The sequence below is a fragment of the Canis lupus genome, chromosome 25, assembly GCF_011100685.1.
Source record: "Canis lupus familiaris isolate Mischka breed German Shepherd chromosome 25, alternate assembly UU_Cfam_GSD_1.0, whole genome shotgun sequence".
NCBI classification, from domain to species: Eukaryota; Metazoa; Chordata; class Mammalia; order Carnivora; family Canidae; genus Canis; species Canis lupus.
Window position 1 is genome coordinate 39938275 of NC_049246.1, and position 25912 is coordinate 39964186.

The following is a 25912-nucleotide window of genomic DNA, read 5'->3' on the forward strand; positions in this document are numbered from 1 at the left end:
CTGAAAGAGACCAAGGTGTAGATATTTCCATAAATAGGATGTAATTACTGAGAGTGTCACAATGTTCATGACTGGATCCCATTACCTTCTTAATAGAATTCGATTCCTGTTTTCATTTTTTATTCATGAAGTCAATTTTCATTCACTTGAGTGTTTTCATTTCTTTGGATCTCTCTGCCTTTAATATGAAATAAGAAAACAGAGTCCTACTCTGATTCTTTGACCTTAACATTGTGGTTCATGATGCCACTTAACACATCTAGATGGCCAGAAGAATTTGTCATTTATGTGCCACTTGCCATTAAACAATTATGGTACTCTGACAAAGATTCCACCCAGTACTGCCAGGACTCCCCATTTACTAATTAGCTCAGGTAGATGATGCATTCTGGTAAATTGAACATGGTGTAGTGATGTGAAGTCATACCATTTGCTATTACAGTTAATATTTAAATATTAAGTTTTAAAAGCATAATTTATGTGTTACTCATACAACTATGTATTGCATTTAACAGCCATATATTGCCTATAGGCTGTGTAGGGCTTTTTGAAATGCATTCATGTATTTGAAAAGAGGAAACAAATTACTTTGCTAACATTTAGTTAATAAATTCTTGTTTTTTGCTAAATGCAGTAACATATCACAATATACTATTTTCTTTTTTTCTTATTTTTCCAAAAATATTTTGGAAATGCGTATTTTCTTTTGGGACCTAAGGAAGCTTATACCTTTTAGGAAAAATTAAAGTATGCTAAGAAGTTTCATTGGAAAAACAAAGAATTTTAATTTTTTGTGCCAGATTAAAATGCTTCCATCTATTGGCCCTATAGTAAGAACTAAGAACTAGAGAAAACAATTTCTTGAGTTTGGATTAGAAAAGCATGAGTGATAGGATGCCTGAGACAGGGAGTGAGAAGAAATGGTCCAGTCCAGTTTATTCCTAGAAAAGTTTCATTTCTTGAGAAACAAAAAAAATGCATTGTGTTTTGTGTATATTTTGACCAAAAAATGTCATATTTATGATGTGCTAATTTGTTATACAGCTCTTATAATTTAAAAAGCAGAGGAAGCTTCTCTTATGTTTAGTATAATCTGCTGTTGCCATTGCATTTTTGCTTTGTTTGAAGCAATAAAGCATACTAATCCTCGGTTTCTTTCAAACAATTTTACAATATTTATTGTCGAGTGAATTGGCCTGAGCCATGCCCCTGCTAGTGAAGTACATTCATATTCCCTCTCAACACGTCACATCCAGGGGCATAGCAGTGCTAAAATCCTGGCAGGCTAACCAGAACAATTTCTTTGTGGTTCCATCTTTCTTTCCAAGACTTCTTTTGACCTGAGCTTGTTAGACTGTTTCTTGGAGAGAGAGAAGGACCGGGAGAGAGGGGGCGTGAACTTTTCTGTATGGTTATGCGTACCTATCAACATGCATGCTTATATTACATTTTAAGCAATGAAATTTAGGCATTTGCTCAATGTCATTAGTTGTTAGGGAAGTCTAAGTACTATTTCCTACCCAGTCAGATGGCTAAAATGAAAAAGGTGGATAAAAACAAGTTTTGTTGAGGATATGAAAACATTGGAATCCTCAAATGCTGCTGGAAGGAATACAAAATGGTGCAGAAATTTGGAAAACAGTTTGCATTTCCTCAAAAAGTTAAACATAGAGTTACCATATGACCCAGCAATTCTCCGAGGTGTATATGTGAGAGAACTGAAAACGTGTGACTACCAAAAAATTATACATAAATATTCCTAGCAGCATTATTCAAGTCAAGAAGCAGAAACAACCCAATGTCTATCAACTGGCAAACAAATGAACACATTGGGGATATAATTTGTAACTGGTAGTTGTTCTTGCAGTTCTGTGTTTTGAATTCTTCTAGAACATTTTAACTGAAAATTGAGACATTTACCACCCTAGTAAATGATAATGATGAAATATTTTCTGCTTTGTAAGTAGAACAGAGGATCACTGTAATTAGATTTTTTCCTCCTTTTTATAAAACCCCTTTCTCCCTTGAGACTCATTGGTTTCCCAAGTTACGAATTCAGTTTCTTTTGTTTGTTCTAGCCACTTAGTTTTTCTTATTACATATCTGTTTAATTTTTAATTTCTCATTAAAAGTAAATATGGCTAATTTTCCTTTCAATATTTCAGGAAGTCTTCCATTTCTCTCTGTCACAACTTTGATATAGTGCTGACTAGTGTGTATTACTACATAATTAAAATGCCATTTTTTAATCAAATAGTTCTGGCAAAACAACCTATTAATACATTTTACATGGATCAGAGGTTTATTTCTGTAAAGTTGAGATAAATGTTATAAAGACTGTTCTGGAACCAAAATGTAAATGGAATAATACGCATAGTGCTATGGGGAAGGTCGCTCCAAGTGCAGGAAAAATACTTAGAAGATGAACAGATCATGGTCTTTTCAGTTCGTGTTACTTATTATATAATGTGGATATATTAAAAAATACTAATCTTGAGTCCTTGGGCAAATAACTTATACAGCGCTGACTCTATGCCATTCATTGTACTGGGCTCTGGGTAATTAGGGGTGAACAAAACAGATAAGGTAATTCTGCCCTTGGCCATTTCCGCTGCAGTCACAGAGCTCCCGGGGTGGGAGCGCCTTGTGGTGGGAACACCATGACTGCGCCCGAGACCAGAGTAGCTGGGCAGGGTAGTGGTTGTCACAAGTGTGTGGTTATTGTAAAGAGTTTGGACTTTATACTGACCGTAATGATAAGCCATTGCAGGCTTACGGCAGGTGAATCTGATTTCAGTTTTACAGAGATTGCTCTGGGTGTTGGTGGAAAATGGCAGGTAGGTTTAAGAGGATAAGCAGAGAATCCAGTTAGGGGGTTGGTTATAATCCAGGCAAGGTGTGATTGTGGCTTAGACTGGAGTAGGGCTCAAGAGCTAGAAAGAAATAGATCTACACAAACTGTGGAAGAATTAACAGAGTGTGGTGGATGGGATGTGGGGATAGTAGGATTGTGAGGACAAAGGGCCAGTCAAAAATGTTTCCTGCATCTCTGCCTTGAACAGCAGGGGAGCGGGAGTTTCTGTGTCCTGAGATGTAGAACATGGAGGAGGAGCAGAATTGGGGCACCTAGGTGTCTCATTCGGTTGAGCGTCTGCCTTCAGCTCAGGTCATGATCCCAGAGTCCTAGATCGAGCCCCACATGGGGCTCCCTGCTCAGTGGGGAGAGTGCTTCTCCCTCTGCTGCTCCCTCTACTGCTCCCCCTGCTTGTGCTCTCTCTCTGTCAAATAAATAAATACAATCTTAAAAAAAAACAAATGAAAAGGAGCAGAATTGGGATGGTCCAACGTTCAGCTTGGGGCAGGTTGAAGGTGAGGGGAAGGATGTGTTTATGAGGTGAGGGAGGGCAGAGACTAGCCTGCTCTTCCTTGGGCTGTGGTAACTGCTTTATGGTCTGGGTACAAGTTAGAATAAATAAATCACTTCCAAACCAAACACACTGAACTGGTTTCCAGCTTATAGATGAGTTGCTGTAACTGATCATGCCTCTGTGGTCTCTCTTCTGGCTCAGCAGTCTGAAAATTTTTATATATTGATGAACAGGACAAAACAACATTCATTTATCATCAGTGCTCACTTATTGTAATCTCTTCTCCTTGGTATTCTTTGAACTATGCCTACCTGGCCCATATGGTCAAGTTACAGATTTGGTCTTCCTGTAGACCACATGCATTTTCTGTTACCTTGTTAGAGGCCGCATCCGTCACTTTCGAAGGCTGACTTGTTAGCTTTATTTGGAAGGAAAGTGAAATGGTATGAAATATGCCCATTTATCTTTGCCACTTAAAACCCCAGACTTAATGTTCTCCCCACACCGGTACTGGAGTGGCCTCTATTTGTAAACATGGAACCCAATGTATGGTCTGTACTTCTCACTTTGGCTTTGGTTATATCTGCCTTCCCATTACATATACATTTGTTGCAAATATGAACCACATCTTTCTATTCATCCTTTGATTTTCTACAGCCAGTATTTTTCTATTTTTCAGCAAATAGAAATGGGCTATTTAGGGGCTGAGATTATAAGAGTTTTGTTCTTTGCTATACCTCTACTGTCTGGCATGGAGACTGGCATGTGTTTGGCACTTGATATTTATGAAGTAAATCAGTGACCTAAGGAATGGCTAAGTAGACATTTTGTGAGAAGGAGGGCTAATTCAGTTTTTGGAAACCAAGAGATCAGACAGGCTGTATTCTTCCTATAAGATTATACCCTCTGAGACCTACTGCAAAATCAAGGCTGCAAAATAGTAATTTGGGAATCAAAATGACAAAAAGAATTCTAGAAACCATGCAGGAGAGTGGAATTCCATGAATTCATGCAGAAGCAAGTAGGGTCAGAGGAAAAGTGAAAAGCAGAGGAGAGGTGGTGCAGGAGAGCAGAGTGTCCCAGGGAGGCAGAGGCCTTCACCAGCAGGAGGTGGTGGTGAGAAGGGATGCCCATGGAGAGGAACCGTTGGGCTTGAGCAGAAGTCAAGCAAATGCATAATGAGCCTAGGTGCAGTGTGAGATAAAACTGGGGAAGTTTCAAGTATATACTCTTTGTCACTGCTGATTCCAGTCTGGGTGGAAGGGGTAGGGATTTTTCTTAAGCAAAGACATAAATGGTTTTGATTTTGTGCTGTGCATACACTGGCATCATAGGACACTATTTATCCTGAGATTGAAGGGTTCATTTTGTGATTACTTGTAAGCTGATTATTTAATGATCAAGGTTGTATTTTTCCATTGCTCCTGTTATAGGTATTGAGGTTTGATACTAAACTTATTTAGGTAATACTGCAAAAAAGACACAATAATTGGAGATTTGAAAATCGATTTGAATGTCAGTGTGAAAAATATAGACCATTTCTCTAAAATAACCCAGGAGCTCTGAGCTCCTCAGTTGAAATTTTATTAAGTTCTCTAGTTCATGAGACTGGGACAGAACTATAATAATAAGCCCATAGGAATAATTTAAAAAAAAAAACTAGATTTGTGCTATAAGAGGGGCATATACATATAAACATGCACACATTAATGTATAATTTTTTCTTGGTGATTTCTTAGAATGCATAAGGGAAGAGGATGGGAGGGGGGAGTATATTTGAGCCTTATTAGGATGCTACCATTTGCAAAGCTTTTTTGCATAGGTGAGATTACCTTAGAGTAATGAAAAAATGTAGTGACTGTATATTCAACATCTGCTTCATTTCAGACATGTTACAGTAATCTTGGGAAGCAGGTATTATCATTTCTAATTTAAAGAGAAGAAAGTGAAGTTCAGAGAGTTTAAGTAATTTGCCTTAAGTCACAACTTCTAAAAAACTATACCTATCTTTACCCCAAAGCCCATGTACCTTCTAGTGCCCTGTCTGAATGAGAATCTTTAGGATATCAGAGTAAGTCTCATATTTGGTTGGGAGCCCAAGAAGCTCCACAGATAAAAACCACTAGATAAGAACTTTTTCCAGCATCCTGGCCCTCCTCTGCCCTAAAAATATGCCTACTCATATTTTTCTTCTTCCTTCTTGTTACGATGGACTGGACAAGGCCTTTCTCCTAGGACTTTTTCTCAAGGACTTAATTCTTTTTGTGTATCTTTTGCATCTTTAGTCTATGTCTCTTTCTTCACTAGCTTCTTCCCATAAGCATAACCGAGGCCCTCACCAAATCAAATACCTTCTATGGTAGTTAGTAATTGCAGCATAACATACCACTCTAATGCTTGGCAAAGCTAAAATGTGATTTATTTGGCTCACTATTCTGTGGGTCAGCAAATTAGGCTTGGCTCTGCTGGACTCACTTCTGTGTCTTTGGTCAGCAGCTGGTCAGCTAGACAGCTTTGCTTCTGAGGCATTAGCTAGCTAGTGACCAGGGCCATTAGGGTGACTGGAGCTTGTGTCTTTCCTCATCCAGTAGGCTAGCCCATACTTGTCCACTTGGTTGCTTGAGAGGGTCTTGAGAGAGAGCAGAAACTTGTGGATCATCTCAAGGCCCACATTCAGAAATAGTGTCCTCTCGTCTATATTCTGTCAGCCAAACAAGTCACAAGGACAGCCCAGGTTCAGGGGACGGAGAAGTACCGCTGAACTTGACTCTCTTTCTCGTTGCTAACTCCATTTTACTCTGTAAGACCACAGTCCTGTCACCATCCTAGGCTTACCTGTGTACTTTGGATTTGGGCTTCCTCTGTCACTGTATTTAGAACATAGTGCGACAGTTGTTAGCTTACTTCTTCGTAGGAAATGAGCTCCTTGAACACGGTGACTGTGCAATCTAGGATTTGGCATATACCAAGTAACTTCGAAAGGTGGAAGTTTTTGTGAAGATAAAGCATCGTAGCAGTCGGTAACTGACAATATGAAGTAAAAGATACTAAATGCTTGCATTTCAAAACATGCCTGTGGAAGTTTAAAAACTTGGGGCAGACTCTATTGAATATATCAAAATTGAATATTTCTTTAAAAAAAATTAAGACGGTAAAGAATCCTGTTCAGTGTTCTGAATAGAAATCATTATTAAATATTTACACACTATCTTTGTAGGTTTTTAATGATGTTACAAGTTTATTTCTAAAGAAGACAATTTTTTTTTTTTTTTACATGGCATATTTGTCAGTGAAAGTATACCCATCCATTAACTGATCCATTTGGGATTTGGGAGAAAATTTTTATTTTAGAACGTAAAATGAGGAAGGATGGCAGCCAGCATCCTGATGTTACCCTGGAAGACACTGCAAATCAATGTTTCTGTCAGATGGGAGGTGGGATATGTGTATAATGTAAGCTCATCTTTAAATGAGTAGGCCTTATGGTGTATTAAGTCTTAATTGATAAATTTTCGTGTGCATTTTATGTTTTAGTTTCAACTGCCGGTACATCTTTCCAGATTCCTAAAGCCTGACCACATTTTCCCATCACTGGGTTGATAAACCATGCAGCGGAGATCAAGGGGAATTAATGCTGGACTTATTCTGCTTCTCTCTCAAATCTTCCATGTTGGAATCAACAATATTCCACCTGTCACCCTAGCAACTTTGGCTCTCAACGTCTGGTTCTTCTTGAATCCTCTGAAACCACTGTATGAGTCCTGCCTTAGCGTGGAGAAGTGTTACCAGCAAAAAGACTGGCAGCGCTTACTGCTTTCTCCTCTTCACCATGCAGATGATTGGCATTTGTATTTCAATATGGCATCCATGCTCTGGAAAGGAATAAATCTGGAAAGAAGGCTAGGAAGTAGATGGTTTGCCTACATCATCGTCACCTTCTCCCTACTCACTGGAGTGGTGTACCTATTCTTGGAATTTGCTCTTGCAGAATTTACGGATGAACCTGGCTTCAGAAGGAACTGTGCTGTAGGTTTCTCAGGTAGGGCAGACAAATTTTTAAGGTAGCCTGGGTGAAGACAGTAAGGGAGGTGTGGCTGTCGTCATTTTATGAAGCGAGGGTCTCCATTTGGTGAGGGGTCAGGATTGCTGGGCTTGGATTTTGGAGAGACGGTTGATTGGAGCACAGGAAGGGCATAGACCTTGCATAGACCTACATTAATGCTGCATCATTCACTCTTGGACAATTTGCACCAGGGTCTGCTCCAAAGTAGCTTTGTAGGAGATCTAGTTCTAGAAATACACACTGGCTCCTTCCTGGTAGAAAGACCCACTGGTGTGTATCTGTGATAAGGAATGCCCTAAAATGATGAGTAAGCCTCTCCATAACTTCATTAAAATATATGCACCGCACACTACCATGGCATGCTCACTATGTTTCAGAAACTATGATAGTCATTCTATACATATCTCACAGAACTGAAATTGCCATCAGGGCCAAAATTAAGTGTTCTAAGAGTTAGATGTGAGAGGAGGAGGGAAATAGTCCTGCAACAGAAGGAAATTTGACTCTTCCCTCTACGTCTCCTTCCATCTGTCCCCCTTCCCTTTAAGATATATCTTCATGCAGCTAGTTGTGGGAGAAGAAAGGAAACATGCCCTGCCCTCAACGTGTCTTTCCATAGAGGTTTGAAAAATACACGTTACTGCTAATTTTTTTTATGGGGTTAAAAACCACATAGCAGAAAATTAACAATTCTCAAGTGAACAGTTCAGTGGCATTTAGTACCGTTTCATGTATTTTATTCACATTTTACGTGTTATGTATTTTCTGGCAACTGAAAGTCAGTGTGAACTTGTGTTAAGAAACATCCAAAGGACGATTACCGTGAACATTGTCTTTCTACCAAAAGCCTGGTTGACTTGTAAAGAATAGAGTGTTTCAAAGCAAGAAGTTGATTACAGTCAATCATTTTCACTTTCAGTTAGTTTTCTTCGTAGATGTTGATTATCTGCACAGTTGGATTGTTGATATTTGTATGTTCTTTCTTCTCTTCTAGGAGTTTTGTTTGCTTTGAAAGTTCTTAACAACCATTATTGCCCTGGAGGCTTTGCCAACATTTTGGGCTTTCCTGTACCCAACAGATTTGCTTGTTGGGCAGAACTTGTGGCTATTCATTTCATCTCACCAGGGTAAGTGTTTACTCTCAGAGAATACAAATGAAGAACCTGATGTTCTGTGGAGAAAGAATTGCAATAATAATGAGGTCACCAGTTGTTTTTTTACAGTGAAGTTTATTCTTTAAGGACAGCACTGGGCTTACCCGCTTTAATGTCAGACATTTCTGAGTTTGAATCCTGTCGGCTGCTGAGCCCTGTGATTTTGGTAACCTTGCCTTACCTTCAGTTCCCTCACCCTTTAGGAATAAGAGAATTGTACACACAGATTGGAGGATCAATATTAACGAGACTATCTATTCATTGATTCTAATAATAGTGATGCAAAGAGGCACATTGAAACCACTAATTATCAAGATAAAAATCACAAGGTATGTGGGTCTAGTGCTTTTAAGCCATCTCACTTGTGAAGTGTCTTGGTAATAGAACTCTTTAAACAAAACACTTGACAGCACCTCGGTGGCTCAGTGGATGAACATCTGCCTCTGCTCAGGTCGTGATCTGGGGTCCTGGGATGAGTCCCACATCAGGCTCCCCGCAGGGAGCCTGCTTCTCCTTCTGCCTATGTTTCTGCCTCTCTCCGTGTGTCTTTTATGAATGAATGAATAAATAAATAAATCTTTAAAAAAATTTTAAAAAAGACTCAAAACCTCAGTATGTAAAATGGATCAACCATGAACCGTTTAGGTTTGAGAGCATGCATGGGGCCCCACTCCCTTTGCTTTACCCACCATGTTGCTGTGGTCATCTTAGAGGCAACCCTAGGACTCAATACAGTGTGACCACTGCTGATCTAGATGAATCCTTCCTTTTCAGATGAGGACAAGAAAAGTCATGAAGTTAATGTACTTTTCAAAACAGCTCATGGTAGACACTAGCATAGTTAAGGATTTGGACCTCCTGACTCTGGGTCTGGTGCTCCTGCCTGGGGTGCCATGCTTTCCAGCTTTGGTTCCTTCTTCTGCTTTTGTTTAGAAAACAGGAGGATGAATTGTGTTATTCTCCTACCTCTCCTGCCAGTTTTACTTCTCCTAGTCTGTATATACTACTGGAAACACATGGTTTTTTGTTTATTTTTACTCTAGGGATCTAGATACTCTTTGGAGAAGGGGGAGATTGAGGAAGATGCAGGAAGAAGTAAGAAGGTGGTTTTTTTTTTGTTTGTTTTTTCTATTTTGTCTTTTGCTGTTTTTCTTTCCAGACAGCAGTTTTATTTTGCTTTTGGTTCATGTGGCTGTGTTGGGTGCTGTACTTTATTTGAGCATTTCTCTTTGGGCTGTGTGTCAGCCCAGTAACCTCTAGAGAGTCTCTTCTTTAATGCTAATTTCCCATCATAGGCAGCCATTGGCAGCTGGTCTGCAAAAGGCAGTGATGTGACCACTGAACACCACTCATTTGCAACTGTATTGTTATCTTGTGACAGTTCCACGAAGAAAGCCTAACAAAATCTTCAAAGTTTTCTTTGAGAAAGGGTCCAGTAATGTCTGTCCCCTGTCTGAACAGCCCTCTCTATACCTTGTCACTCACAGTTCCCTGACTTGCTTGATGTGACTTGGTTCTCTGTGTAGACGAGAGACTCTTGTGTGTGACTACAACACCCAACATTCATATTGAAATCACTCCCTCTGATACTTGAACTTTTTATTCCATGATGAGTCCACTTGAATAGCTGTGCCTTTAATATTCTCACGCAACCATTTCTGAAGACTCTCAATCATCGTGCACTTTATTTTTTTTAGGGATACCCCCCCCTTTCCACGGAAAAGGCATGGTTGCATTTTTATGTAATATGCTTATTCTGCATGGAGGGACCCAATATCCTGAGCCTGGGAATTAAATGAAATTTTCTATTGTTTGAAGTTTGAAAGAACAAATCTTTTTGATTTTTAAGATTTGACTACTTTGAATGATAAACTTCTGATACCCAAGCATCTGCTTCTGCCTGTGTCTAAATAAAGACCAGGCTAAACACTGGTCCAGGAAACTAAGAAGCGAGGGCTTCTTTGAGATGGATCTTGGAAGAATGGAAGAAACCAGAGCTCTCTTTGCTCGGCATTGTTATTCTCCTGGTGGTTGTCAATTAGAATTTGCACTGGGAAAACAGTGTAAATCTTTAGAACAAAGTCCGCTTTATTGTCAGACTTAATGAGCTGCCCTCTGGGGAGAGAAAAAAAAAAAAAAACCTGCCAAGCAAACATTTGGTGGACCTCTGTGTTTTATGAAAGCCACGGAATTAGTAATTTCCCCCAGTTACAGCCTCTTATGGAGGGAAGCCACTCCAAACAGCCAGCCACTAGGCACTGCAAGGGGTTGGACTTGACCAGCAGGGTGAAGTACTCACACTCATCGCTAGTGCTTTTGCTTCCCACAGTATTTGTTTGTACCTTGTTTTAGTGATGGCTGCGCCAGGCATGGTCTTTTCATTCCCTTGCAAATCCTGGGCCCCTGCTTGGTGGGTAACTGTGTTTGAAGAAGCTTCGTCCCTGCCTCTAAGGTGGCACAGCAGGGAAGTATGTAGCCTCCTTGTAGTCTGGGCTCTTGCTCCTTACCCCCGTTGATGGAAGAAAGGGGGTCTGATGCCAAGGATTACCTCTGACCTCTGCAGTTTCTCATATGAGCCGAAGGCTATTTAGTTCAAAAGTGAAGCTCAGAGAAATGAATGTGACCCTCTGTGAGACAGCCACTCAGTGACCATGCTAGAGGACAGTGGTCCTGTGTGAAAGATCTGGGCTAGCTGTGGGAACTCAGGGGAATCCTGCAGCCTCTCTCAGTGAGCCTCATTTTCCTCCTCTGTCCATTGGGAATATGACTTGCTTTCTCTGTTTCCTAAGCCAGTTTTAAGGAGTCAAAGAGGTAGTCTATCTGAGGGTGTTTTTATAAAGTCCTTAACTAAGCATTTTTATTATGAGATCAATCACTGGAAGTGTGCAGTGTCCCTGAAATGAATCATACTTCCTTTTCTTCCTAAAATCAATAAAATAAGTCAAACATAATTTTGTTTGCTTCAGTTCTGTCTCTCCCCTGCCCCTTGTTCTTGCGTGACTTTTCCATCCGGTATGGCAGTTAGCAGTCTAAAAATTCCCGTGGGCTACTCACAAACACAAATTGAGCAGGCCACGATGCATTTGGACCCTAGGAGATTCTTTAGTTTAATACAGCAGTTCTGAAAACATTAGCCTCTAGACTTTGGTACTGCTTCACTGCTAATGTTTGATGAGAGTAATTACTTTGACTCTACTAAAAACTTCTTGGTTAGAGTGACCAAATGAGAGAAAAATAGATTTAATATATATTTTTTTACCTATTCCAATTTTTTAATTGTAAAAATTTTCAAAGGTAAAGAGAAGTTTCTGTGCCATTTGAAAGTAAGTTGCACATATCAGGGTAACTTCACCCAACCCCCAAAACTCCTAACGTGTATCTCCTAAAAATATATTGCTTTATATAAATGCATTACTGTTGTCACTTTGAAGAAAGTTAACAATAATTCCCCAGCACTGCCTAGTAATTAGCTTATATTCAAAACTCCCCATTTTTTTCACGTCTTTTGTAACTGTTGTGGGGTTTTTTGGGGGGTAGGGGGTGGAGATGTAAGAGGATTAGGATATGATTAAAGTTCACACATTTGATTATATTTCTTTGTCCCCTTTTACTCCTAAGGCAGTCCTTCTAGCTTTTTATTTTTCTATGACATTGAGAGAGAACTCATGGAAAAATTGCGAAGAGACTAGGTTTTGTAGAATGTTCCAGTTTCTAGATTTCTCTTCTTGTTTACTTGTAGCGTTCCTTAACACCTTCTTCTACCCCCTGCATTTCTGTAGGCTGGAAGGTAGGCACAAAGGTTTAATTACATTCAGAATTAAAACAGGTTGTTGACAAGAGTACGTCGTCATAGTAGTGATGCCATTAGGCTATGCAATACCGACTTGCACCGTTACAGGAGAGACATAATGCCTCATTGTCCCTCTATTAGCAATTCTAAGTTCAGTCAATTAGGATAGTCTTCATTGTATGTAAGGATACATCCATCCCGTTGCATTAGGAAAGTAATCTGTGAGGTGATAACTGGACATCATGCAGATAGCTTGTTAATAACCTTCTACCTTATGGTTCAGTATATGCCAGTGATGACACTTGTCTGATTTGCTTATTTCAGGAGTAGCAGGAAAGAATGGTTTTCTGACACTATCATTCCTCCTTCATTTGTTAGGTGGGGTTCATCCAGGGTTAGAGGTTAAAGTCCCAAAGGCAAGGCACTGAGAAAGACCAATGTTCTGTCAAGGGAAGACTTAGTTTTGTAAACTTGAAGCAATTCAGTTTTGTGAGTTCTTTTTAAGAAACAAAAAATACAAAATTGGAAACAAAAGTAACAATTTTAAATGACAATACAAAGCATGACAAATTTACAGATTTTAAGGAACTAACAAATACTATAAACATTACAAAATCCGTGAAAGTAATGTAATATTCTATTAACTCCCTTTATAATATTTCCCCCCAGGCTTGGCTGAGTGCTTTAGATCTCTTCTTCATCTGACAGTAATTTGGCAATAGCAGTTCTGTAGAGAGAGAAGAGCACAGTGCATCAAAATTAATTTTTTATTGAAAGTTTAGGAGAGCTCTTTTTACAGCTTATGTAAATTTTTAGCATTGCTTTCTGATTTGGAAAAAATCTCCATCAAAATGTTTTTACATACAAGCTGTAGAATTTCAAGGCTTTTTAAGATTACTTATGCAGTGACCAATACCCAGTGTACTTTGATTTGAGTGTTGTCACTGATCTTTAGTGGCTTGGTAGGAGATTCACATTTTCTTCACTGATGCTAATGTTTTGTGCCAAATCAACAAGAAATTTAAATACTAATGCTCTTCATTAATTGGATTACCAGAACTCTAAGAACCTTTTTATTCTTCTGTTTACAGCTTTTGATATGATTTGAAAATATTTTTGAGAGCTGCAAACACAGGAATTCCAATAAAGTTGATTTTGCATGATTCTCAAGAAAGAGATGGAAGATGGGTAGCTCATTTATGATTGCATATGCCGTGTTACCGAGTAGATTTTTGGCAGAAGAGACCTTCTCTTTCATGGCTGTTTTCACTGTGTATTAGTGGGAACTGAATTCCCCCCATTAATAGTTTTGCATGTTTGGCGATTGGGAGAATTTTCCAGACACAGGGCTGTGACAGTAGCATGATGACTATATTACCAGTGCTCGCTGCCCCAGGACACTTGAGAGTGCCATAGGACTTCTGCCTCTCTGCCTCTAGTTACAATTAAGGTTAGAGATGCTGAAAGGGCATTAAGAGGCTTTCCTGAAGCCATTTGTGTACTACGTAACTAGCAGGGACTTAATCTGCACAAAAATGACCACGAACCATGTAAATAAACCCCACTGAATCCAAACTAAATATAGGTTCAACTCAGCTTCCCTTTAGTTGAATCCAAAAACTAACTGTGGCTACACCAGTGCCACCTGACATGGGAGGAAATGTGATAGAGTGGAAGTTAGAGTGCACAGGGATAGCAATTTTAACCAGTGTGGTTAAGATATCCCACTTCACAAATTTTACAGAACCATATGACCCTATGAACACATTGCTGGGATTTCTTTCATGCTCTGAAGGATCCCTGGCAAGTGAGAGGCCTGTTGCTCTGTGAGCTCGTTGGCAGATTCACCTGTGAGTTCTGTTAAAAGGGTTGTTGCAGTGATGCCTGTATGGGAAGGAGAGGGAAGGCCTGAATGTGGTGGGCAAATGGATGGGTTAAGACATAAGAGGTTTTGTCAAGTTTGGAAATGGAGAGAGGTTTGAGACTAGGAATTGATAGAAGACAGGCTGTTGGAGTTTTTATTGGTAAGCATGTCTGTATAGGTGTGAAACTAGAGGAATGGTGGCTCATTAGTGTCAAAGAGCTTAAGGGGTAGTAAGGTTAAGGTGTTGCATGGATGATCTACATGGGCAGTGAAATCACCCAGGGTAATTATTAGAGAGGGGGGTAGAGATGAAGAGAGTAAGATTATTCTGGAATCTTCCATGGATGTCAGGAAATGATACCAGAGACAGATAGCCAACATCTGTATTAGCCTTTTATTGCTGCTGTAACAAATTGCCACAAATGTGGTGACTTATAATAATGGAAATTTATGCTTTCATGAGTTCCGAAGGTAAGTGTCCAAAATCAGTAACTCTGGGCAAAATCAAGGCATTGGCAGGGCTCTTCTTTCTCTGGGGGAAATCTGTTATTATCTCTTTCAGCTTCTAGTGGCTTCTAGCATTCCTTGGCTTGTGAGCACATCACCCAAAAGCCACCAAAACCACATGGCCTTTTCCTTTCTACCTGTGTCCAGTTTCCCTCTGCCTCCCTTTTAGAAGGTCCCTGGGACTGCACTTAGGACTCAGTCTGAAAATGCAGCATAATCACTCCATCTCAGAGTCTTTAACTTAGATTGGGACATAGATATATTTCAAGGAGTCATTATTTGACCTACTACACTATCAAAGATGGGTAGAGAAGGTGGTGAAGACTCAAACTCAAAATACCGACCACATGTGTCTTGGCCTCTGGCAGTGCATCTCCTTTCCCTTTCTTTGGCATACCCTTTATTCTTTTCTCCTTGTAAATTCCTGGTTACTTTCAAAATCAAGTCAAATAATAACCTATTCTATGTTGCCTTCCCTGATTCTTCCAGGCAGAATTAATTCTTTATTCTTGTTCCAATAGTATTTGTAGATTTCTCTACCATAAGCACTCTCCCTTATAATTTATCCTTTTCCACCCCTCCTTCTCTAGGCTAGGAGTTTCTTGAGACTAAGAACTTTTTTTGCTCGTCTTTGTATCTTCTTCATTTGCCTGACACATAGTAGACATTGAATAAATATTTATGGTTGAATGAACTTAAGTTCATTGTGGATGGACATCATCCAGTCCTGGAGGAACTGAATAGAACAAAAACGTGGAGGGACAGTGAACCCTTTTCCTTCTGTCTGCCTATTTGGGCTGAGGCTTCAGTCTTTTGCCCTTGGGCTGGGACTTACACCATCGGTATCCCTGGTCCTCAGGCTTTCAGACTCAGTTTAGAATTTATACCACTGGCTTTCCTGCATCTCTAGCCTGCAAATGGCAGATCATAGGACTTCTCAGCTTGCATAATCATGTGAGCCAACTCTTTATAATAAATTTGATATAAATTACATGTAAATATAAACACATAAATCATATATAAAAGAGCTAAGGAAATCATGTATCCATCCATGCTGTTGGAGTCTGTTTTTCTTGAGAACGCTAATACAATCATTGAAGTGACCTGTAGTTTCTGTGGTTGCTTTTGGTCTGATATCTTCTGTTGGATTCCTTTATGATATCTGTCAAGTATTTTAATTTTACTACTTTTTTCAGTTAATAAGATGGGCCAAGATCTCATTGTTTTAGAACTTGATATCTCATTCAACTCTAAGGAGGGAGTAATCTTGAGCAATTTTGGACTAAATATTGAGTAAAGACAGAGTGTTTCTTTTGTGCCTCTGCTGTTGGGGTTCTTGTTAAGTATTGACCTGAATCAATATTCTATCTTTTGCTGCCCCCCTCCCACAACTTCACAATTTAGTGAAAGACACACATACCAACAACTAACTGAGACATAAGAAGGCAGGAATTTTAGGTCATTAAAAGCAGAGGAACAGAAAAGGAGGATAATTAACCCTGATTTGAGAAATTAGGTGGCTTTGCAGAGAGGCAGGTGTATGTGCGTTGAGTGTTGGGAGATAATAGGTAGACCTCTCTTTGCCACGGGAATAGAAAGAACAACACCCAGGACGCATGGCAAATTTAGGAAATAGTAAAGAATCTGCCCACAAACACTGGAAGATAAGGCTAGCAGTGTTCCCTCACATGTGTCCTTTTAAACACTAGGTTTTGAGACATCCCTGTAGCAAGGTTCCTGGTCAGCAGACTGCACACGTGTGTTCTGTGTTCCAGTTTAGTGGCCACAGGACACATGAACACCTGAATGGTTCGAGCAAGTCCTTCAGAAAGAAAAAAATGAGGGTGTAACTATTGAGTTTCCCCAATATATTTAATGATGGCACCCTTTTGTTTAGCACTAGCATGAAGCAGTCTCTCCAGAACAAGGTATGATTTATAAACACCAGGCTCTAGAGTGGGGATGAGGCCACTTCAGAGAGGGTCTTGGTTACTGAATTGGCTGGCAGGTTCAGGAATTCTCACTTTGCCAGGGAGATGGCTTTGGTTTCTAAGGAGGTACAGCCATGAACTGACTTGTGGCTTTGGGGAGAAGACCAAGAATTGTCTTTAGATTTGGTGGGAGGAGTCTAGTAAAATGTTGACCTAGACTAGAGAAGAAACTGAAGATTGTAACCATGGCAGGGGCTGAGAGAAAAGAACAAGAGGGAGCAGATGGAGGAGAGGTTGCTGAGGCCAATTCGATGGTCCATGGGCATAGTAATAGTGACTTTTGTGTGTGTGTGTGTGACTTCCCACCTGCCCACCACCATCATAAGCTTGTATCTGTTATCTACTGTCTTCCTGACACCTACTTTGCAAGGGAGGAGTAATTAATTACTTCTCTCAGGAGGTAAGGAAACTGAGGCATGAACGTTTATAAATACCTTATTAAAGTTAGTCAAATGCCAGCTAATATATGAGATCATTAGTGAAGTTAAGCTTCAGCAATCAAGTCTGTGAATTCTTACCCTAAACCAGTGGTTCTTAAACTTTTTGGTCATTAGACCAACTTAGAGTCTTAAAAATTATTGATGACCCCAAAGGGCTTTGGTTTATGTGGATTATATGTATCAGTCTTGATCACATTGGAAATTAAAACTGAGAATTTTTTTAAAAATCACTGTTCATAATAATTCACTTTAAATCATAACTTCACTTACTAATAACAGTTCATTTAAGATAATAATAGTAAGCCTAACCCAGTATGAGTCCACATTTAATAATATTTTTTTATGGAAAATAAGTATATGTTCTATACCACAAAAGGGGAAATGAATGACAATAAACATTTTTGCAAAACTCACTGATGATGAACTTAATAGGAAAAAAAATCTGACTCCTATGTTTGCTCCCCCAGTTAATCTGTTGAGCTATGTCATTTTGGTGAAAGACAGTTTGGCCTCACACAGATGCCTGCTTGGAAAGGTTAGGAGGGAGCAGTTGAATAGCTTCTTGAGATAACTGTGGACATTCTTCTTTGCACCATACCAAAACTTGGCGAGTAGTACTTTCTTAAAGGTTAAAGATCCACAGAGCACACCTTGAGAACTGCCATTCTTAACTCTCATGCTGCCTGTCTAGCCACTTGAAGGTTTCATAGCTTATATGAAAGGAAAGATGGTGATGTAGAACTTGGACAAGTAGAATCTTTTCCAGGGATGCTTCATGCACTCAGGGATTGGAGAGGGAGGAACATGGTGGGGATGTGTGAAAATAGACGTAACCACCAAAACTGCTATGTAACATCTGTCAATGTGAGCTGTCAGCTCTTTGTCCGAAGAAGAATGGCTACTTGTCTAATTCCAGAGACTGACTATAAAACCTGCCTATGTTCCATATGGACAGAATCCCTTAGACTGCATGGAGCTTCCAAGCTACGTTGAGTTCTCTCCTTCCATCTACATGCAATTTGTGATAAGTCGCTTCAGGCATATTTGTCTAAAATACAACATAGGGATTTTTCTCCCACCAGTTGTACTGAGATAGGGAACACGAAGAAGAGGACAGTGATTAGCTTGGCTACATTATGTTTGAAGTGCTAGTTGACACCATGTGGGTCTACCTAAATAACAGATTATTAGATCACTGCCTCGGAATTAGAGTGAGGAGAGGAATTACTGTTTTGAACATAACTCTTAACACCATCTCCTGACCCATGTTTTTCTAGAATTTGGCCACTCCACCATCAGGAAGTGGGGTCTAGTTCACCTCCCCTTGAATGGGGGAATTTGTGACCCACTGTAATCAGTAGATGGCTGCAGAAGTGCCTCATTACTTCTGAAGTAGCATGTTTCTTGCCTGGTGACCTGAAATACTTGGCCCTGGAATCCACATAAGAAGTCCAGCTCCCCCAATTCCATCATGAGAAAGTGCCATGTGCCATGGGAGTGGATGGCCTGTAGAGACAGCCATGAATCAACTTAGCCTCTATGTTGTAGAGTACACACTGTCCACCCCTCCGTGCTCTTTCTGAATTTCTGAATGTGAGTTAAAGAAAATGTTTGTTTTATGCCACTGCATTTGGGCAGGTCTGCTCTGCAGAAGCTGTCATGACAACAATGAGTTCCATGTAAAGGCAGAAAGTAGAATGAAGAGCAATGAGTACAAAGGACAGTGTTTGAGGAGTGGCAGAGATTGGAGGGGAGCAAAAGAGAGCAAAGGCCAGCAGTGTAGGGCACATCCACACCCAGACACTGTGATTCCCCGAGTCATAGCAGCATCACCCAGCCGTTACAGGGCTTTAAAGAAGTGGTTTTCAACTGTGGGTTCTAATCCTTTAAGAGATCCCCAAATCAATTTAGCTGGTCACAGCTGGTATTCAGAAAGAAAAGAAGGAAGGAGGGGATGTAGAATAGAGCTATTAGTGTTGAATACAGTAAGGATAAGTACTATCTCAAGGAATTTTAGTTTTAGCTGTATGTGAGCTGGGTCAAATCGAAAATGTATTTTTACTGTTGGACCCTATACAGGTTTCAAGAGATTCCTGCTATTTTTTTTTAAGATTTTATTTATTTATTCATGAGAGACACAGAGAGAGAGGCAGAGACACAGGCAGAGGGAGAAGCAGGCTCTATGCAGGAAGCCTGACAGGGGACTCGATCCCGGGTCTCCAGGATCACGACCTGGACTGGAGGTGGCACTAAACCGCTCAGCCACCCCTGCTGCCTGAGGTCCTGCTTTAAAGCCAGCTACTAGTTGCTTAAACTAGAGCCAAATGTATATGTTTAGGAACACTGCCATTTATAGTCCTCAGTGGTAAGAAACTGCCAGAACATCAGTGGCAATCAGAAGAACAGGCCATGGTCACAGATTTCTACTAATTTATCCATCTTTTATTAGAACGAGTATTGTTTGTTCACGAGGCTTGGTAAAGGCTGTGCCAGCTCTCAAGATAGCTGTCTGTATATGGAAATATGTGCTAACAAGATGTAGAGTTCACCTAAACCGAATATGCTAATAACAGTTGTTCAGTCATAAACAACATTATTAATAAAATCTTTTGAAAATCGGAAAAGGGGTTATTAAGAGCAAAGCAGAAGATGAGGTATTAGAGTTAACACTTTTTCCCAAATGAAAGCATAGCAATGCTTTCTAAACTGCTTAAATGTGGAAGTATTTCCAACAGCTTAGAAGAAAATAAAACAGAACCCAAATGGCTATAGGGTCAAGATATACATTGGGGGTTTGTATAAACGAGCAAGTGACAAATAAGTAATTCCAGCAATACCCAAATTAATTGTACTGGGGAGAGAAAGCTCCTTCAAAAATGGCCTGATGAATAAGCCCAAGGAAAAACCATGGTCCCTTTAGGGTTGGGGTGGTGTTTAAGCAGCTCACTGAAAGGAGAGAGGGATCCATGTTTTGCAAGGGTGGGTTAAGTTATTTTCAAGAAGTTATGCCAATTTCTTATATCATTTTTGTCTGCAATTGACCTGCATTCAGGATCATTATTTAAAACACGGACTTTTTTAGTAGGTATAATATGATGTTGCCAAGTTGTTTGGTGCGTGTTTGTGTTAACATATGTATATGGATATGTGTGCATATACAAATCTGTTTATTCATTGTCCAGGATGAACATTTCCTGAAGCGTTGATGTTTTCTTTATAACATATACTCACATCTTTTGTTTTTATCTACTGGGGCTGTTGCATTTTTCTAATAAGCTTGGAAGACAAATGTTTATAGCATTGATACTCACCTTCTGTTTTATTTCATGGAAACATGTTTTCACAGCCTATTAAGGAGAGCAGTTTGAATCAACATTCCAGGACTGTCCCGAGCAGATTTTTGCAAAGTAGGGGAAATTTTTCTTCTGCGTTCCTTGGATGTCCATTTATTCACTTACTCCTTCCCCTCTTTACAGGCTCCCATAAAGGAAAGCTATATGAATCATATGAAAGAGTTAGTTAATTTGTCTCCCAGGAGGGCTTATAGTTGAATAGAACTCAAGGTGAGAGCAGTACTGAACCAAAGCAACAATTCCCTGGAGTTAGGTTTTATGAGAAGAGAATGAGAAACCTCGAGGCAGAGACCTTTCCCTGCCACTAGAATTGGAACTTCTTGAGGGAAAGGGAGGTATATAAATCATCTCTTCAGCTCTGGAGTCCAAGCCCATGGATGGCGGGGAGATGCAGCCCTGCCCTGGACCAGCTGGACCAAATGAGCTTGGAGCTGCGCAGGAGGCTTTGAGAAAACATAAAAGACCATTTCATCTGACTCCTGAGTTTTCTTTAGGTAATTCTTTCCTAAGAGATTTGTATAAGATTTTTCTTTTAAAAACTGGTTAGATTACATAAACAATGGAACTGGAAAAAAAAAAAGCACAGCAGCTAAGTGGAAGTGTAATCTAATTTCTCAGTTGCTGATCTTCTGATTATCTGCACATTCATTGGAGGAAACATTGACAACATGTAAACGTACGATGAAGAAAACAGATTGCCCATGGTCTGCCATGCGGAGAAAACTTCTGCTATCACCCAGTGCTGCCCTCACACCCAGTTATATTATTTCCCACTTCTTCCTTCAACTTGTAAGCACAGTTTCTCCAAAAACCACAGTCTTAATGGCCGCGTTGGGATTCCTGTTGTGGTTCCTTGAGTTTGGTTTCTCACTCACTAATTTTACACACTGATTTTACCACCTAATCATTCAAATTACAAGTGAGGTTGTCTGTCAACGCACTATTTGCAAGTCTTGGCTCCCAGGCCTGAATACATCCTCAGAGTCGATTCCCAAAAGTAGAATGAATGAGTTCAGGGTTTGAGTTATTTTCATGGCTTTTTGTACATGTTACCAACTGGCTTTCTGTTGAGTTTAGTCTGGTTGGTGGTCCACCCATAGTGTAAAAAAGTGACCACTTCCTAGCCAGCCAGGATGTTCTCTTTAGTTTTTCCTTTTTTTGAAAATTTGATACATAACAAAAATCATTCCATTGCTGTGATCTACAGTTTCTTTATTAGTGAAATAGGACAACTTGTCAGTTCCCTTTCAGTAAGTTGTATTTCATTGTGTGTGATTTGTGTGTGTCCCTTACATATTTTCAAGGAGCTGTGTGATATTAAATACCGTGCAGTTCTTATTAGGTTATATATTAAAAGACCTTAAGTACACAGTATAATCTTTTATTCTATAAATAATGAGAGGCAGTGGGTTTTTCGGTTTAATTATTTAAGATTGTATTTATTTATTTATTTAGAGAGCATGAGTTGGGGAGTTGGGGGGATAGAAGGAGAGAGAGAGAGAGAATATCTCAGGCAGACTCCATGCTGAGCTCAGAGCCTGACTCAGGGCTCTATTGGATGACTTAGAGCATGACCTGGGCTGAAATCAACAGTTGGGCACTTAAACAACTGAGCCATCCAGGCGCCCCCATAGACAGTGTTTATGGGGGAATTTCTTTCTTGTTGATATTAATGGATAAAGATATATTCTAAACCATAGCTAAGAACAGAAAGTGTTTTTTACAACAAAAACATGATGGACTGTTTGGGGAGGAAGATTGAAGACAGTTTCTGTTTACTTACGTATTTTAAATAAAATTTATTTTTTAAAATGTCTTTAGATTTGCAGAATAATTGTGAAGCTCTACAGAAAGTTCCCATATAATACACACCCATTTTCAGCTAATTTTGACATCTTAAAATTAGCATGGTATATTTCTTAAAATTAATGAGCCAGTATTGACACATTATTAACTAAACTCCATACTTTATTCACACTTTCCTGATGTCCTTTTATATTCTAAAATCTCATCTGGGATGCTATATAACATTTAGTCTTCATATCTGCTTAGACACCTGTGTTAGTATGAGCTACCATGACAAAATACCATAGACTGTATGGCTTAAACAATAGAAATTTATATTCTTACAGTTCTAGAGGCTAGACCTCCAAGATCAGGATACTAGCATGGCCGGTTTCTGGTGCAGAATCCCTTCCTGGCTTGTGGATGGCTACCTTCCTCTGTGCCCTCACATAGTAGAGAGAAAGAGAACAAGAGAGGGATGCAAGCTTATCCCGTGGTGTCTTGTCATCTAAGGGCACTAATGCCAGCATACGGGCCCCACCTGCATGACCTCATCCAAACTACCTCCAAAAGGCCTCATCTCCAAATACTATCTTGTTGAGAGTTAGGGGTTCAGCATATGAATTTGGGTGGGGATAAAATTAAGTCCATAACAGTTCCTCTTGGCTGTGACAGTTTTTTTTTTTTTTTAATTTTTAAGGAAGAGCTATAAAATATTATTCTTAAATGTCTGTGTGTTTAAGCATGGACTTCCTTTCATTTGCCCTCATGTGAATCAGAAGCAGCGTTCAGCTAGCCGCAAACATGATTTCTAGGTAAGTTTTAATTTAGGTGTACGAACCCATGTTGTTTTCTGTAATTGGACAGTCCTCCTGTGGTTCCATTTTAAAATGTATACGTCATCACAGAGGGGAGTATGAGAAATTTCCCTCCCAACCAGAGTGCACCAGCATAGAAGATGCCTGCTGTCTGTAAATTAGACCTTGTTTGGGGCCTGCTTTACCCAATTGGCTGGCTCTGAATAACAGAGAAGAGCAGTAGGTAGAAATAAGGAAGCAGCTGGTTTTCCAGGTGAACATAGAGTTGTCTGGAATAAGGCTCACTACCCAGGTTGAAACTAATTGGCCATCATGCTGTGATGTAATTGTGGGTGTGCGGATTGTGGCACCTACCTAATCTGTGCTTAACTAACCAGGCTTGTTGATGATTAATTCTGGTGACTTGGTGACAGGTGCAAGACATGGGTTCATTGTACTGGATGTCTCAGGTAATGATGACTGGGGGTTGTTTTAAAAGGTATTATTTTTTTAAAATTGAAAAGTTATATATTCTGTGCTTTAAAGGTGATATCAATAGGTGTGTCTTGTAACATGTCTTATCAAAAAAGGGTGTTTTTAATCTCAAAATTACCAAATGTAGCAATTATTTTGACTTGATTTTCTTTTTACTAGTATTTTTTTCATCAAAAAAAAAAAAAATAGTGGACTCCATGAAGCACATCTATTTCCCTTTGGAGTATTTAGAATGCACTTTGGCCTGCTTGGAATTTTTTTCAGGAGTTGCTATTGGAGATAAATGTTATACAATTAAATATTCACTCTCAACTAATAAGATGATAAATCACATCTCTGGAGATTTCTAATGTATTTACTGAAATCTTCCCAGTTCTGTATAGGAAGGAATGCTTTTAAATAGAAAGTTCTTTACATTTGCTAATTTCCCCCTTCCTCTTCTGCAGTCTTAAGTGATTTTTAGTTAAAAGTCATGGGAGTTAAATAGGCAAGAGGACTGTTTTCCATTTACATTCAGGTTTGGTTCAAATTATGCAAAATGAAGACAGTCGGAGCTATGAATTGAAATCATTAGTGCATCAATTATTCTGTGATAACCAGCTGAGAACAGGCTGCAGGCTCCTTCCATTTTAAAGTTGGCTTCTCATTAGCTTATGTGAGAGATAAAATAATTTGATTCTAATTTATCTCTCTTTAAATGGACATTGTTCCCCTCTGAATTCAAAAGGAGAGTGTTTTAATTTTGTAGTCATTTATAACACACAGGTCAAATAAACAAGTTTTATTTCTAGCAATATATGTCCCCTCTATTATTTATATCAGCATAGTTCCTTGATTCTAAGACACACTTTTTTTTTTCCCTACATCTTTTTAGGACCAAGGTAGGCCACAAACATAATAAAGATACCATCAAAAATCAGTAGGGACTCCCATCCAAGTACTGACCAGGCCCGACCCTGCTTAGCTTCCGAGATCAGACGAGATTGGGCGCGTTCAGGGTGGTATGGCCGAAGGACAAACATTATATGTTCTCATTCATTTGGGGAATATAAATAATAGTGAAAGGGAATATAAGGGAAGGGAGAAGAAATGTGTGGGAAATATCAGAAAGGGAGACAGAACGACTGCTAACTCTGGGAAACGAACTAGGGGTGGTAGAAGGGGAGGAGGGCAGGGGGTGGGAGTGAATGGGTGACGGGCACTGGGGGTTATTCTGTATGTTGGTAAATTGAACACCAATAAAAAATAAATTAAAAAAATCAGTAGGGAAAATAGTGTTATTTGGCTAATGGTACTTGAATAATTTTTTAACTACTTGGAAGAGTAAAAGAGTAAAAGTAGTAACTACTTTAAGACAAATTTCTTATAATTATGTTTAGAATTTTTAAAAATATGAAAAAATTGTCTAAGAATATGTGAAGGAAGTTTTTCAGTTCTTGAGTCCAGAGAAAGTTTCTAAGCATAAAAGCAATGAACATAATCTCAAATGAAGGCAAAGCAACAATTTTTTTTTCCAGAACCTAATAGGTTATGTGTCAAAATGAAAAGCAAGAAAGGCATAAATTAGGAAAAAGAGGATCATTTTATTGTGATGAAGAATACTGCAGGAAAAATATAGGCAGGGAGATCCCTGGGTGGCTTAGCGGTTTGGCACCTGCCTTCAGCCCAGGGCATGATCCTGGAGTCCCGGGATCGAGTCCCACATCAGCTCCCCACATGGAGCCTGCTTCTTCCTCTGCCTGTGTCTCCCTCTCTCTCTGTGTCTCTTATGAATAAATAAATGAAATCTTAAAAAAAAAAGAAAAATACAGGCAAATTAAAAAAGTTCATCAATAGTTGACATAAGAAAACATCAATCAGTGGCTAATAATTGTATAACATGTACATTGTTAACCAAATAAAAGCAAATTAAAATAATAAGCTATTTTACTTGTTAAATTAGATTTAAAAATTATCACTATTGAGGATTTGGTGAAATGGGAGTATACATAAACTTCCGATGGGTTTGCATATTGGTACAAACTTTCTGAAAGGTAATGTGATGATCTGTATCAAGAGCTGTAAAAAGTTTATACCCTTTAATTCAGTAACTGTCTAGGAACCTGCCCAAGTTATAAATAACCAGAAATGCAGAAAAAGATCCAACATAAGCGTACTTATTGTCATGAAGTATTGGAAAGTTGGAAACCACTTAAATGCTCAATAGCAAGTGAATAATTTAATAAATCATGCAGTAGATTATTATATAGCCCTTAAAGTGGGATGTTCAGAGGTTGTTTTAATGGAATTAAATTTTGGAAATATT

The 25912-nt window shown here is 39.2% G+C and overlaps 1 protein-coding gene across 18 annotated transcripts in view; it reads left to right on the top strand.

The window, feature by feature from the left end:
* Positions 1-25912, top strand: part of RHBDD1 (rhomboid domain containing 1) — a 125008-nt gene that overhangs the window by 20209 nt on the left and 78887 nt on the right. For all 18 annotated transcript variants that reach the window (XM_038573994.1, XM_038573982.1, XM_038573987.1 and 15 more), the window contains 2 exons: positions 6903-7407; positions 8426-8558. In XM_038573994.1, the coding sequence (XP_038429922.1) occupies positions 6975-7407; positions 8426-8558 (566 nt within the window). In that variant the 5' untranslated portion in view covers positions 6903-6974. The remainder of the gene's footprint in view (positions 1-6902; positions 7408-8425; positions 8559-25912) is intronic.